The sequence below is a fragment of the Mytilus trossulus genome, chromosome 1, assembly GCF_036588685.1.
Source record: "Mytilus trossulus isolate FHL-02 chromosome 1, PNRI_Mtr1.1.1.hap1, whole genome shotgun sequence".
Classification (NCBI taxonomy): Eukaryota; Metazoa; Mollusca; class Bivalvia; order Mytilida; family Mytilidae; genus Mytilus; species Mytilus trossulus.
In genome coordinates, this window is record NC_086373.1 from 76724973 (window position 1) to 76741961 (window position 16989).

The following is a 16989-nucleotide window of genomic DNA, read 5'->3' on the forward strand; positions in this document are numbered from 1 at the left end:
ACCAGTCTATAGTCCAGGCCAAATTCAGAGAACTAGATTATTTATTCAAAAGTTTAAAAAAAGCACTATGTTGATGTTAAAATTAAGAGTGGAAATGGGCAATGTGTCAAAGAGAAAGCAACCTAACTAAAGAGCAGCAAACAGCCAAAGACCACCAATGGGTCTTCAATACAGAGAGAAAAATCCTGCACCCAGAGGTGTGCTTCAGCTGGCCCCTAAACTAGTTCAGTAATAATGAACGTCATAATAAACTCTGAAATATATATTTTCATAAAAGAAACTAAGCAACATTTATATCAAAATCAACATCTTTTTATAATGACCAGCTCAGCAAAAAAATCTTGTATGTAATACAGTGATCATCAAAGTTACTAATTACATCTTAATCTTATTGCAATCTCTTATTAAAAACCACAAAACAACCCATAAAGAGTGACTTTCCTTAAAGCTGATCTGAAACTTGATGACAAATGATTAGAAAGCATCCAGCTAAGTTAAACAAAATATGTATCATTTATTGTACATCTTGTAGAATGTGTAATGGTTACAATTTCAATAGTAACTGAGATTTATTATAAGGACATAAAACATAGATGAAAGGAAGAAGATATATTAAGATTTCACATAAGATAACTTTTATGTCCAAATTAAATGAGATGTGTAACTGCAGTTCTATAGTTTTTGAAGATCACACTGTGCAAGGCTTGCAACATTTCATTGTGCATATATTTGAGCAAACAAATTAAATTTTGTTTTTATACAAGAACGTCATCAGGAGACTATATATCCAAAGGATTTTTATTGTGATGATGCTCGAAATATTTTACATAAAAACATTAAAATAAATATTAAAAATATTTTGAAGTCATAATATAATATTTTTATACAAAATGTTAATGATCAAAATTCTTGTCTGTCAAGGAGAGGTCAAAATATATATAGTTCATCTCAAATTCTTGTATATGTATGTTTCTCTGCATTCTGAAACATAGGAGATTTGAGAAACCCCCTAATTATCTATACACATTTTTTTTTCAGTATAACAATGACGGAACACTTTTTGAAAATAACCAAAATGAGCAGAACCAGTACAATTTATAGTAAAGCTTTAACTCTCATTTCAATGGCATCCTGTAAAATATGTGTCCGTTTACATAGCTTAACTATTATTGGGCTGTAATGTTCGTCTAATATTTGATTTTGAGAATGGTGAAATTCTACATAGAGCATACTTTGAGGGAAGATGGGTCTTTATAATCTGAATTTGACGATCTTGTTACAAGAGTGGGGAGCCTAGTTAATCATATTACAATTTTGTTTTGATGTAAATCTATAATTATCATGTTTTTAAGAGGTCATTAATTGATTACTGAGTCATTAGGAATATGATAAGCTCTGTCAGGATTCACACTTTAGCTGATTCTAGCAACATGATTTACTGTCCTAACCAGTTTATTTTGTAGAGGTTTAATAACAGCTACTAGGTGCACAAGATCATACAAAAAAAAATACACAGTAAAGCAATACTGTTAGGTCATGGAAAATAAGCCTCTCAGCCCATGTCATGGGAAACAAAACTCTCAGATAGTCATAAAAAATTTCTTAGCTCTGTCATGGAAACCATTATGGTACCCTTAGCTTAGTAATGGAAACAAAGCAGAGTAAAACAAACTCTTGTCTAAAGCCATGGAAAACAAAACAAAGTTTTTATCTAAGTCATGAAAAAAAGACAAAAATAAGATATCATTAAACTAAAAAAACTGAAAAAAATGTGCAATGTGACATCACACATGCATTTTTCTGAATAAACGACTGGAGTTTTCTTTATTTTACCCACATAGTTTTCTATAATAACATGATCATTGCCAATCATTAGAAATCCTCCATTCAAGTATGACAAAATATATGATTGATTATATAAGCTTTCTATCTGTACCTGCCTAGACAATTTCTAATTTAGAAAAAAAATCACGTACATCAACAAGAATAGCAGCCAAAATAAAGGTATGATTTCTACATTAACAGACTTCTGGTGTCTGAAAATTCCAATTATTCAATTACAAAATGGTTAAAAGATTTGGTAATGCCAATAGTCATGATAGTGTAACATAGAACTGTTTTCTTAATCAATATGACATTTGATCGTGTGAAAATCAGTCTGATTATTACCCAACAGGTCCCTTTTCATTGATGAAAATGCAATCTCAACAGATTTCACCACCATTTATAAACATGGCTGCATCAACCGACCCAAAACTGTCTTCTTATCACCTTTCATTAAATACTAATCATCATCTTCTTTCAAAGGAAAAGAAAGAGCAAGGAAAATTAACTCACTGAATTTCTGCCAATTTTTAGGGTAACCTTCATTCACTATCAAATAATTACACCAAAAATAATTTCAACTACAAAATTTATCTAGGGGAAAATATTTACTATAATCTATATTTACTTTAAGCAAAAGTCAGCAATACGCTATTCTTAAGTTTTAAAACTGCAAACATATCCATAAAAAAAAACAAAAAAACTTGAAACTTTAGAAGCCACACCTTTCATGTTTGCCATGATGGCATCTACCCTGATTGTTATCTACCATTATGGTGATGTCATATATGATTGTGCTGATGTCATATATGATTGTGCTGATGTCATATATGATTGTGCTGATGTCATATATGATTGTGCTGATGTCATATATGATTGTGCTGATGTCATCTATGTTTGTGATGATGTCATCTATGTTTGTGATGATGTCATATATAATTGTGATGATGTCATCTATAATTGTAATGATATCATCTATAGTTGTACTGATGTCATCTATGTTTATGATGATGTCATCTATAATTGTGCTGATGGAATCTGTTTCCAAGAAAACAACAAAATTTCTCTTGATAGTTTTATGGTTAAAAGTGGGAAAATATGTATGATTTGGTAGATATTAGGTGAATATTAGGTATTGTTTGGATTTGGTAGATATTAGGTGAAGGTATTGTTTGAACGCTAGCCTGTTTGATGACTTAACAAAACACATACAAATATCAAGTATGCATATCAAGACTATCAAGTCTTCCTATATGATCTACAGGAAAGTTAAGACCACAGTAGTGGCAGTTTTGTGGTTTTAACTGCTATTATTTCTTCATACCAACGTATGCAATTAGGCATAATTCACAGGTGGAAATCCACTTCAACTTATATAAAATTGCTATTTAATACTGAAGGTTTATGAACTGCAGTGTACAAAATATGGATAACCGATCAAGATCAGGCAATTCAATGTTATTTACAAATCACTTAGACTAAATCTGTCAGCATTGTGTTGATGACCTTTGGCACTTATTTTATGCAACTGCTGATTTTCTCTTTCTCAAAGCTAAAGCCTACGAAATTGAGCATTTCTCATAAGGTATTCCACCACACACAAGTCTTAACAGAAGTACACAATCCAGAGCAGCAAAACAATTCCAATATTCTCATTCTGAAGCTAATTCAATTATTCCTATCTCCTCAAGTATTCAAAAAGATAAGGATAAATACAATGATTTCTACCAATATATAACATGCTTCTCAAGCTGTGAATAATTCATCTGAAGTCACCCAATCCAAGAGAAACAGCAGGATCCTTCACAATAAAACAAGATTTGGTGTGATCTCCTAAAGAGAAAAGAGACAAGTCATATTTCACTAAGAATACTGACCTTCTCTATAACTTTCAAAATATATCTAGATAGTTGAATAAACTCCCAATTACCTTCATGCTGATGTGGGTAAGTACTGTCTTATTATAGCACTGTCACTGGTACATGGACTGTTGTAGGGCTTGACCAATAGTCAATATATATGTTGTACTGCACAGTGGCAAAATCAAGTGCAGGAGAGGGAAGAGGGAGTACAACCTTGTTTAAACAGATCAGATCTGTTTTGTGTGCACAAAATCACAAAAACATATCCAACATGTTAGGTTTTTAGCCTTAAAAGATATTCTAAAAAAGATATTGCAATAACATTCTATATTTTTGTAAAAAAAGTAACACTGTGAGAATGCTGCTATCAGGCTAAAAATAAATACAGATTTCTGGAATTGTCTTAGATATCTAAGTAAAAAATATTCATTTGACTAAATTATTTATAGGGTAACTGGGTTATTTAAGAAGTTCATGACATATGCTGATCTTTGACAACAATTTCAAAATATCTGAGAGCAAGTTTGGTATCCACAGTAAAACCTGGTTTTATAAGTAGGATTTATAATCCACTCAAATGGACATGTCACTAGTTACAAATCTGACAGGTTAGTCCACCCTTAATTATCATTGTGATAAGCAGAATACTTTCCATGGTATATTGTATCCAGGGATATGGATTATAATATCTACTGGGATTACCATCAATTCTTTAAATTTTGTGGTTATTACGCCCTTCTCATGTCCATAAAGATGGTCTAACGGTCACTAACCTAGATTTTCTGACCGAAAAACTTAATGCCAAAGAAATGCCATAAGAAACAGACACAGATTTTTGTTCAATTTTCATTGACTTATGTTCCATTTATTACAAAAAAACAATTCTTCAATGTTATCAACCTCTAATTAGAGTTGAGGTCTTTAGCCTTGTAACTAGAACGTACTTATTACAGCATAAAATTTCTTATCTTAATCAGCATTAGTTTTCACACATTTTTATTTTCATCTTTCTTTTATAATAAAGCCTGTATATCAGCACGAGACAAGAATCATTGAAACATAAATTTCCAATAAAATACTCCTGATTTTAATACAGTCGTGATTTATACTAGGGTAAGATTTCAATCGGAAGGTGTGAAAATTCTTATATTGTAAAGAGGTGGACAACTGAGTCAGTGACCCAACAATAAATGTCAGTGAACTAATGAAAGGAGAAAATGACCAATTGAATTTTCTGAAATGACAATAAAATTGGAATTTATTGTTTCTTATAATATGGTCATGAAATATAAGCCACTGTATATCAGATCAGTGAAATAAAAGGAAACATAGTATCTTAAGAAAGGCAACTGACCGGAGAGAGCCTCTTATAGAAAAAGACTGTGTTCTACAAAATCACTATTAATTTTCTCAACATAGAACAGAGACAGTGAACAGACTCAAATTAGGCTGCATGTTCATAAATAATATCTGCATCAACATTAATAACACCTCAATACAAAACACAATTTGTTTTCTTTCAATCAGAAACCAATGTATAATTTGATTTGTGATGGTTCATGACTCCAACTAAAAAAATATCTGGTATGTTTCTAATTCATCAGACAGTCTTGTCATTGTAACTAATTCACAGAAAACAAAATACAGATCATTGATTACTGACCATAAACACATTTTATTTCAGTCCATATTTAGGGAAGCTGGACATGCTTAAATTGAAAAGTATGGAAAACAAAGCATCAGTTTTCCATTTCCACTAAACTACATGTATGTCCCCTTTTATGCAATGCTTAGCAATAGACCTTTGGTATAAATAAGATTCTATTTTTATATGCAACAATATTCAAATTTCATTACTATTTGATAGGTAACAGGAATGCTAAACCAAAATATGATGATTTTTTTCAAAAATGTTGTGACCTAACCCTTTGCCCCTTGACATTTTAACACCTTGCAATGTCATTAGAACTATAATGATAATACCATATACAATTTTATATCAGGTCAATCAAGGACATGTATGTATGGGCGTATGACATTTGCGCCGATTTTGAAAATTTTCATTCTTTCATTTGCGCCGATTTCATTTTTTCATTTGCGCCGATTTTATATTTTCTCCTAATTGGATTTACAGGTAAGTTACAGGTAAGTTCTTACTTTTACATTGGCTGAGAACAAAGTATAAAGACAAATCAAGTTACAAATGCAGTTGGTAAATGGCTATCCCAATGTTTCGGGTTACCATGCATTCCTTTCCCTAAATGAAATCGATGACTGCTTCACGTTTGACATTGTCTGACGTTCCTTATGATAACAAATGTCATACATTCTTAGACAAGAACACATTCCATAACGGTCAACCAATTCGTGATGGCGTCCATACAATTAACAAAGGGATGATTTCAACTTCACCATTTGGAACTCTTGGTTTAATAGCTTCCTTGTGAGAAAATACGAACTCTAGAAATGCCCCGACCAGTACGCGTATGCCGGACAAAGAAAAGTTGGCCTTCGTTATCGACAATTACGCCAAATATAGAAGAGACGAAATCATAAGAAAGGAATATATTATTAGATGTGTTGCCTATACATACACGGCAAGAACAGTTTTATGATTTGAATGTATTTCGTTTTTATGGATTTGAATGCTGTACATAATTTTCAATTCGTCATGTTAGTATAAACAAAGTGCTTTTATCTTAGGTTTTTTACTTGTTGGTTTTAAGCAGGAGACAACAGTTATATACATGTTATGATTGACAATTCATAACATATGTACAACTGGCTAACGGAAGAGTTCTAGAATGACAGATGCAAAATAACATTACTGGGATGGAGAGTTGTCTCATTGGCACTCATACCACATCTTCAAATATCATTTCACCTGCAATTTACCTGTTATTTACCTGTAAAAAAATCGGCGCAAATGAAGAAAAAAATCGGCGCAAATGAAAGAAAAAATCGGCGCAAATGAAATGCAGATCGGCGCAAATGCAAAACGCCGGTATGTATTTGGTAATAAACAATAAGGATTGTTTTTAAATTTAGCTATGTATGTATAGTGAGTACTGTACAAAAATTATTTTCTTGAACTTCTTAAGTTTTGTTTCCATCAAGCAAAGACTTAAGCTATAGACATGAAATATAGCAAGACAAATCTCACTGACCCAGCACAGGTTATGTTGCAAAACAAACCACCTGTTTTATGATCTATAAATTTACACTAACAACTTTTTTATCTATCATGTTTAGTACCAGCGAAGTACCTGACCAGGTTTTGGTAGAAAATTGACCAGCCAACTGTTATGATGTCCATCATAACATACCGACAACTTCTCAATCAAATCATAATGTCAGATGTAAACTTCAAAGGCTACTGACCATCAACCATTGCAATCATGTGCAACAAAAGCATTTATTTCAAAACAAAGCCAAACAATCTGCCAATCAAAGAGTCTTGTTTTCTCATTATTGAGATATTAAATAAATACTGGTAATCAAAATTATCCATTAGTCTGATGTAGAAATGTAAATACTCAGACAGACAATATATTTTATGGACAAAATATGGTCCAAACTTCACCATTTATTCATCTGTAATTGTTAAATAGAAACATACTCAATCTAAAATATCATAATAAACCAGATATATGGTTAAACATTACTATAAAATTACTCTCATCTTGTTTTATTGCAATGGAACAAAACATTGATAATCATTTTGACTGTAAGACTTGCCTCCATCTGTCCAACACTTAGTGTGTAAGTAAAGTGTCATATTAAATGTCTCTGTGGTAACCATCCTGCCTAGAAACCTTGCCTGTATCTGTCCACCACTTACCTTGATAGTGATACTATAGTGACCTATTGATATATGTCAGCATCTATATGGTAACCAATTGCCTACAAATCTTGCCTGCCTGAATCTGTTTTGAAACTTACCTTGTAAGTAATACTGCTGTATCATATTGATATGGATGATCATCTCTATGGTAACCATCTTGCCTGCTATATATATTGCCTACCTACACCTATACAACACCTACCTGGTTAGTAATACTGCAGTATCATAATGATATGGATGATCATCGCTATCTTCATTTTGTATATGCTGCCACTTGCAAAATTCTTCCAATGTTTTGTGTGCATTTGTTGATATTTTAGGTCCATTCTACAAAACAATTAAACCAAACATAAATTTATATACATTCTCAGACAAAAGCAACAAGGAAAAAGATAACTATAAGTTTCTAAAATAATTACTAACCCATTGTTCATGAAACCTTTAAAAAACTGTTATAAGACATTTGAATAATCTAATATTAATGAAAAAAACTGATAAAAAAATCCAGATTTACAAATAGGGAGGTAAAATTAGTTATGGAAGTATAAGCCAATCTGAGCCTCACGTTCAAAGGAGTATCAGCTACAATTGTTGCTACTTTTTAATATAATAACTTTTGTTATAAAGGCTGATCCCAAAGAGAAACACGAATTTCAACTCTTGACTAGACAGTGAACTAAACAGTCAAAATAAGATTAAGGATCATTTTCTCACAACTCAGGTGATACTATATTAAAAACTATGTACTAAGTTAATTTCATAAATAATACATAAATAATCAGTTTGATTTAAATAGACAACAAAAATAAAAATATTTTGCTAAAATTTTAATGAATGAATGAACTTGGTGTGGAATCAGCCTGAGGACAAACCAGATGTTTATAACACATTAAATATAACCTGGTACAAAACAGTACAAAACTACTTGATCTGAAACTCTCACAAAGTCTTTTATAGGTACAAAATATAGATTAAGACACAAAATTTCTCATATTAATGTTTAAATCTATGTTAAAAATGTCAACTTATGTCTATAAAGTAATTTATACTTGCTTTAAAACATCATGGAATTTCAATTTAGGTTATCATGATAAAAGATTATTATCATAGTTTAAAGGTGACATTTTAATGCTGTTGGTCATTTTTAACATTTTTACAAAAAATGTTTTTTAAATTGGATTTATTCTGTTCCATTCTGGTGGTTTTATTATTTTTTTGTTATTTTTTTATGAGAGTTGTTTAATATTATCAGTAATTGATTCTGCATTTCAGGCATTCTGAATTTTGAACCAAATTTTCATATCATAAGGTTTAGTCTCCCTTTTTTCACTGCAAAAACTAAAATATCAAAGGTTTGAACATTTATACCTCCAAATATGTCAGACAACAACCAAAAACAATAACATGCTCCAGATTTGGGTAAGGTCCATAAAGAACGTGGCTGGGTAAAACCTGTTGTGAGATTTCAACCCTCCCACTAATCCAAGCTTCATTAACTTTGCAATAATCAGAATCTCAATCTTAATATCCTACTGATATATGAAGCAAAACCATTTTCCTCATTTAAATTATATTTTAAGAAAAATGTTGTGTAATAATTGCATGTAATTAGTGATCTCCACGATAAAAAAAATATAATTATATCACTAAAAAGGTATGAAAACTAGATATCATCCTATGATGTATAAAATCATTAAGATCTTTAAAAGATGAGGTTTTTCTTCTCCTGATGACAACCTAATTATAAGTCAAACAGTCACGTAACCTTACTATGAATGTACTTTAACGCTGACTCAGCACAACGGTAGTATCTCTATCAGAACACCAAAATAAACTCAAAATGATCCTTTTAGAACTTTATTAGAAAACTGGACATTAAATTGATACATAATTTACAACCTAGATTAATCTTATCAAATATATGGATTCGATAACTTATTGTTAAGCGAAACTTGAAGATTCTAATTTCAAATCATTTTCTTTCTTCAATACCTATGAGAATTTTCATTCTTCCTAAACAATTTCAACAATTTACCAAATATTTAGGAAGAAACTTAATTAATTAAGAGGAACTTGATATTTTAAAAGTCCTAATTCATAACTTACACTCTCCTTCACAATAATAAGAATTCTAATATCTGTCACTGTCTCAGAACAATTTTAGAAAACAGAGTAGAATAAGAATTGTAAAATTTTTCATGGTATTTTCATCTGTGGTTTACAGATAAAAATGTATTTACAATTTCATAATGGCATGTTTTAACTCAGTGAACCAAAAATCATCTAAACAATTTACTGTACATTATTAAACGTTACATAAATTAATAATCATTCATAAAAATCCATCTTATTCTAGTGTAACTTTTAAATTTCTAAAGAAACTCTAAATATGGAACATATTGCTAATAAAAGAAGTATTCAACTTTAAATGATTAAAGACTATCATTAAATATATCAGGTTTTGTTGGATTTATCATAAAAGACCAATATATTTTGGAAAAAAGATATCAGTCAGTGGGCCCACCTAAACAAAATGGTATAATTTGCCTATAATGCAAGACACAGACTAATATAATAGCATTTAACCTATAGTATTATGTACATATATTACGGAATGTCTTTTGACTCCTTGGATCAACACGATAAAAGAAAACTGATCGTAGATCGTATTAATCCTGTTTTCTCTAATACTGATGTCAGGGATCTAACTTAAAGGTACGTAAAATAATCGCAAATTCTAGCCTCATGAACAGATAACAATCAGACCATTTTTCAGTCTGGAGAATATAATAAAACAATAAGACTAAAAGGAAATGTCACCTTAGATGTGCAACCACAAGTAAAATGGGAATTTAAGACCCACCAGATTCGTAACAGCATTTACCTGTATAAATATATCAAAGAGATACCTGTGTTTATAAAAACTGTTGTAGGTTACATTTGTCTACATTTAGTTTACTGGTGCATCACTTAATATGAAACTTACACCTTTGATTAAAACTCTTTTAGTGACAGAGATGTGTAAAAGTTGACTCCAGGCAAAACCGACTATAATATTTTAAATGGGTAGTACTGAACCAGTATCAAAGTAATAATCACACTTTTGAGGTAATTGTGGTCTACTAATAGCTTGTTTTTTGATAGTGTTACAAGTAATAACCTCTTATTGTTCTAATTTTCACCTTTGGCATTTCTTTAAATAAAGGAACACAAAATAAGATATTAATTGAGTAACAGGTGCAAGTTTGTACCTTCGTTAATAGATTTAAAGGAAGATTTATGAAAGACGTGTCAAACAAAAGACCGATTTCTTATATCGCTGCAAGACGTAACTTCAGCCAATATAGCCGATGGACTGCAAAGATATGGGATTTGATCTTGACAAATCAGTCATGGATTGACAGAAAGAGAAGACTGTACTATCTTCTGTTTTCAGTTCTTAAACCGTAAAATAATACATTAGATATAACCAAACAATTACCTGTGAAATTATACCTGCGGTTTGTCAATTAAGTGACAGAAAATGATTGAAGTAACCATACTTTACATCTACTAATTGATTTTTAAACAGAGATAACTATTAGAATAGAACAAACACTTGACACTTAATTACCCTTTGTACTTTTTGTCATAAAAAATCAAAAATCTTCAGTACTTTTAAATAAAAAAGCAATTGAAACGTAATTATAAGCTACCCCTTTATCAGTATCTATTAAATACAAATTAGGTGAAATCCAAATAAGGTCAGTTTAAAAATATTATTAAATGAAAATAACACATCCGTCGGAGGTATATGTCTGGATTTACCTTTATCAAAAACCATTTTAATGCCAGGCAGGTATAAAAACAAAGTAACCATATGAGCTTTATGACTCAAAAGGACCTAAAAAGGTAACTATGCATCAGAGAGTTGAACCTTATCGATCAGGAACTAAAGAACAGAATGTTATAAATCAACCTGGTACCCAAGCACTGACAACTGAGTTATTAATAACATCTGCAACTAACAGTGCATCAGTAACAGGAATTCAATATTTCAGTTTACTTTATATCAAAATATCAGGTTGACAAGAATTCACAGCTGTGGGACACACATGTAGTCTTTTCTTCTAATAACTGAAATTTGAAGTCAAACAATTTCGAATTCATTAAAGTAGGATTCGATGTAAAAAAAGACCCACCTCTCTCATATTAAATACATGGGATTGCAAGTGGTCTGAAGGATTAACAAAACTGAACAAAAAAGTTGATCATGTCCCTAACAAAAACACTCAGCAGAAAATTATACCAGTGATATACTCAAACGTTTATAAGCCCTAGATTTAAATCTACCGTATCATCACTTTTTATGAATGGGACAGTAATACAACCAGTATCATGTAGCTATTTTGATTAATTTAAGATGTATGTCCTGCCATTAATACTTTAACACCATGGTCAGTCTGTGTGTGGACTCAATGTATATCATTTTTTACCATCAACGTGTGTCCCTTTGTCGGCATTAAATACTTCAATTTTTCAATCATCCCATTTCATTATATAGGGGGTTTAACCAAAATCTATTGTCATGTATACAATATAACAATCATTCTGTGATAAATGAAGATGGTCAAAAACAGACAAAAACTTGTGGTTTTTATTGTCATACAGCTAAGGAAAAAAAGAATATTAATGAGTGGACCAGGAAATGACCGCAAGACCAAGCAAGTGATACTCTATCATTGACTGTGGTCTGTTTACCTGGCCGCAGTTGGGGCTTATCATTAAATTACTATCTCCACATAAAAAGGTATTGCTTAAAATCATAAACAATTTTTCTTAAAATTAGAAATTTATTATTTGATTAAAAATTGACAATAAAAAATACCATAAATTATACTTTTAATATTTGATACTGGGAATTGACAAGAAGGGAATGTTTATTTAGAGGGAAACAATTTTATCAAAGCCATGCTAAAAATTCATCTTTTTAAGAAATCTCAAAATGTTTGATGGAAATAAAGCTTCTATTCTTACCTGTTCAGATTCAAACTGTACAATTTTTACTACAACTATATTGATGAAATTTTCTATAGAATCATCATGATATATACTGGATACCTGAAATATATTATGTATGATGAATAAATCATGAAATTATAAGAAGTGTATCTAATTGTTAAAAAAATATACTCTATTTTAATTGTTTAATTCATGGAATGCTTTATGCTGTTGGTCTAAAACTGAAATATATTATGTCCATGGTCTACGAAAAAATAAGTCCCTTTTGTATGTTCTATAAGACTAAAAGATTGCACTTATCGGATATTGAAGTGATTTGACTTTGTGCTCATACTGATTAGGAGAGTATCATTTCAAATTTCCATTTCTGCAATGTTCTAGAATTCTGGAATTTTTGACAATTTTGTATGAATGATTTAATTTTTCAAATAACAGAATACAATACTTACGATTGCCATTAATGTTAATATGTAACGCTGTAAATTGCTGCCATGATACTGTTGCATATGATAGTCTGCAGCAATCATAACTTCCACATAACGTTTATATGACGTGGAACGTTTATGAATATGATGAGCACTATTGTTACTTTTATAATATGAAGAATTAGATTCTAACATCACAGATGAATTAAAATTATTGTCATTTAAACTAGAATTCTCTTCTCCCTTTCTTTTTGTATGCTTATAATCTTCTGAAAAATAAGAAGAAAAAAAATGTCAGTAAACTAGATTTAATTAATACCACATCTTCTTATATCTATTATAATTCATATAATATGTCATGACAGCTTGCTTGTGAGGGATCATCTTCAACATGATTTAAACCCATTGTAAAAAGTTTCGTGAACCATCTAAATTTATTTTTTGATAAGTACGAATATAACCATATGTAACAAATTCATACTCAGTCAATATCACTAAAATTAATAGTAATAATTAACACACCAGATGAAGTAAATCATACAAAAGACCACCCAAACATGGTATGGTATACAAACTAAAGATTGGTTGCCTTAACAAGTGGTTTATAAGGTTGTATTCAGCAGTTACATATATTTGTTGTGTTTATAAGTAGATACATTAAGTAAATAACAATGAGGCAGCAACCTAACAAAATAAAATCCAAACCTTGCTTTGTTATGCTCTTGGTATGGTCTTGTTATGTATAACTTTAATATCAAATATTAATCTAAACATTATACTATGCGGTATGGGCTTTACTCATTGTTGAAGGCTGTGTAGTGACCTATAGTTGTTAATGCCTGTGTCATTTTGGTCTCTTGTTGACAGTTGTCTTATTGGCAATCATACCACATCTTCTTTTTTTATAAGTAAGGTTTGCATGCTCATTGTAAATATTTCAGTTTCAGAAAAGCAGTGCTGGGTCAAGGTCATGTGATATCCATGTAACTACTTTAACTTTTGGGTACAAATGGACTTAACTTTTCTATCATTAATACAAGAATAGAATGTCTAGCTATTAACAGCCTTAATATTGTACAACAAAAACTTTTATCATTCTAAATGGGACATCACAGGATTTTAAATTTTTCTTGAGGTCAATACTCTCCAGATATTTCACTAATGAAGCAATTAAGGAATTATTTTTAACATTATTTGTTCATGGGTGCCCAATAAATCAAGGCAGTAGATATAAATAAGAATATGACAGGCCCTAATTTCTACAGGTGTTAAGGGTCAACTCAGGTAATTTTTGTGTCAAGTGTGAAACCTGACCCTGATCTGAATTTTTTCTTTAACTTTAGTCCATTGAAAAAATTAGGCCAAAATTCAAACAATGATCTCGTAATTAAATTAAAACATTTGAATATTACCCTGATATCTGACCTGATTCAAACTAAAATGTTACAAACATGCAATATTCTTTAGAGTCAGTCAGGAGAAAAATATTTTAATACCAAAATCTATAAACAAAAAAGCTTTATATTTTAGTATAAAAATACCATATTTTACTAAATATATCATTGTTCATAAAAAGAGCCTTTTCATAAATTCCAGCATTTTTTTTACCCCTTTCTTAATTATATCACTATTTTCTTGGTCATCTAATTTCAATCATGGGATAAAAAAAGTTGATACCCAAAACGGCCTTGTGCAAATTCCTTTCGAGTTCTACTTGGGAGTTCGCAATTATAAATTCTCCAGCTAATAACTGGTTTCAAAGAAATCATCACGAAATGGCTAGTTTTATTTCTATTCAAATAACCCTTATTATAAATTTGCCTTTAAAAAGTTAAAATCTCAATTTTCTGCATGCATGAACAGCCTTAAGTTTGCTAAAAGATTAACCTCCAATTAACAAAACATTATGTTAGAGAACAGAAACTACCAGAAAAAACAGAAAAGGACAAGGTACGATCAGCTATTTTGAGTGAGAAATGTCAACCACTACAATAGGTCTTATCTATAAATTTAGTAGTTTGATATGGTGAAATAATCAATTAGAAATAAACACCTTAGTAACTTGATTGTTTCACGAGTCTGATCTCTACAAAAGGCATTTTGTCAAAAAATGTTAAAAAGGATGATTTATTTTCATCTGCTACTTTCAAATATTTCCAGAAATATATCTATTTACATAAAAGTAAAGCTGACCTTAAAAAGCATACCAAACTTTAATTAGAAAAATCTTTTTATATCACAGATTTTGTTTTTGTACCTTGTGCTGTCCTGAATACACACGAAATATGTTCTACTGGATAATAAGCAAACAATGATTGTACCTTGTGTTGTCATGAATATTCATGTAATACTTGCTACTGGACAGTATGTAAATAGCAATCAATCAATAATTGTAGTTTGCCCTTTGTACAAGTGAATATTTTCTGTATAATAAGAATAGCCAATGGAATTTTGGCAAAAAACTATCAATTTTATAAGAACATCTATGCAAGTAAATATATGTACTTAAACATGTACTTAAATTCAAAATTGTATTTAAAAAAAAATCTAATGCAGTTTGGATGATTCTGCAAAAGTGTAATGGTTCTGTCATGTTTTAACAGAATTGTTAAAACGTCTACTACCATGGTATACAAGACATTAGTCTAAGGTGACCAGAGAAGGAACAGATATAGTAAGATCAAACTGACCCATTGACCAAACACAAACTCAAAATAGACCCAGATAAGCCAAGTTAACTGTCAAGCAACCTATATATCAACACATTCCATGACATGAGTCATCAACAGGTAACATAGGTATTATCAGTAATACAGGTACGCAAACCAATGTTTAATTATTAGGCATATTAATATTTATAATCCATTCACAGTTTGTCGTCAGTGATTATTAAATGAATAGTATCATACTACTCTGACATGAATAAGACCCTATTACATACATTAGTGGTAAACTTCTGTCCAAATACAAAACTTTAACTCAGGTTAAAAAGTTCAAAGACCTAATCATATGATAGACATGGAAACTTTTTCCCTATGTATTCAATTACAATAGTGACTAGTAAATTCAACAATCATTCAGCTTCTATTGAAAAATATCAATTTATTTGCATTCAAAATGTATCAGAGTCTTAGTTGGAAAACATTTCTAATTTTATAACTACAAAGAATTTTTTCAGAAACTTCTTAAATCAATTTTTTTTTTTATCATATTAATTTCGTCCCAATTTCAGACTCATAATCGTGACCATGTTCCTCATACCTGCAAATCTATGCTCTCATACATTCTGATACCCATGCTCCATACTTGCATATAACCTATTCTCTTATACCTGCATACACATGCTCTCATACCTGCATATAACCTATGCTCTCATATCTGCATACACATGCTCTCATACCAGCATACACATGCTCTCATACCTGCATATAACCTATGCTCTCATACCTGCATACACATGCTCTCATACCTGCATATAACCTATGCTCTCATACCTGCATATAACCTATGCTCTCATACCTGCATACACATGCTCTCATACCTGCATATAACCTATGCTCTCATACCTGCATATAACCTATGCTCTCATATCTGCATACACATGCTCTCATACCTGCACACACATGCTTAGACCAATATCTGCATAACCATGCTTACAAAGTAAAGTACAATTTTCCATACAGTAGACCGAATAAACAATATAAGAGAAGCTTAAATGTTCTTGAACTCAGGAAAACCCTAAAGATCCTTTAAGTGAGATGGATATACTTGGGTTTTTCATGGCATATAGGGATATTACCAGTACTTGAATTTTGCTCTTATTCTTAAAAAATTATTTTGGTAGTACAAGTAATGTGTGGGCAGACTGCCTGCTCCAAGCCATTTCCATGCTGCAACTTGAGAATTGTAGTTTTTGAATTAGAGATTATAGGACTCTATTTAAATTAAGATTGAAAAATTAGGATTCAAAACTGTGTCATGCATGATTTAATAATGAATTTCTTCAGACAAATTAAATAATGTTCAGCCACTA

The 16989-nt window shown here is 30.7% G+C and overlaps 1 protein-coding gene across 3 annotated transcripts in view; it reads right to left on the reverse strand.

The window, feature by feature from the left end:
- LOC134685383 (A disintegrin and metalloproteinase with thrombospondin motifs 9-like) overlaps positions 1–16989 on the reverse strand; it is a 108766-nt gene that overhangs the window by 66326 nt on the left and 25451 nt on the right. For all 3 annotated transcript variants that reach the window (XM_063545099.1, XM_063545109.1, XM_063545116.1), the window contains 3 exons: positions 12981–13225; positions 12547–12630; positions 7733–7857 (listed from right to left, as the gene is read on the reverse strand). In XM_063545099.1, the coding sequence (XP_063401169.1) occupies positions 7733–7857; positions 12547–12630; positions 12981–13225 (454 nt within the window). The remainder of the gene's footprint in view (positions 1–7732; positions 7858–12546; positions 12631–12980; positions 13226–16989) is intronic.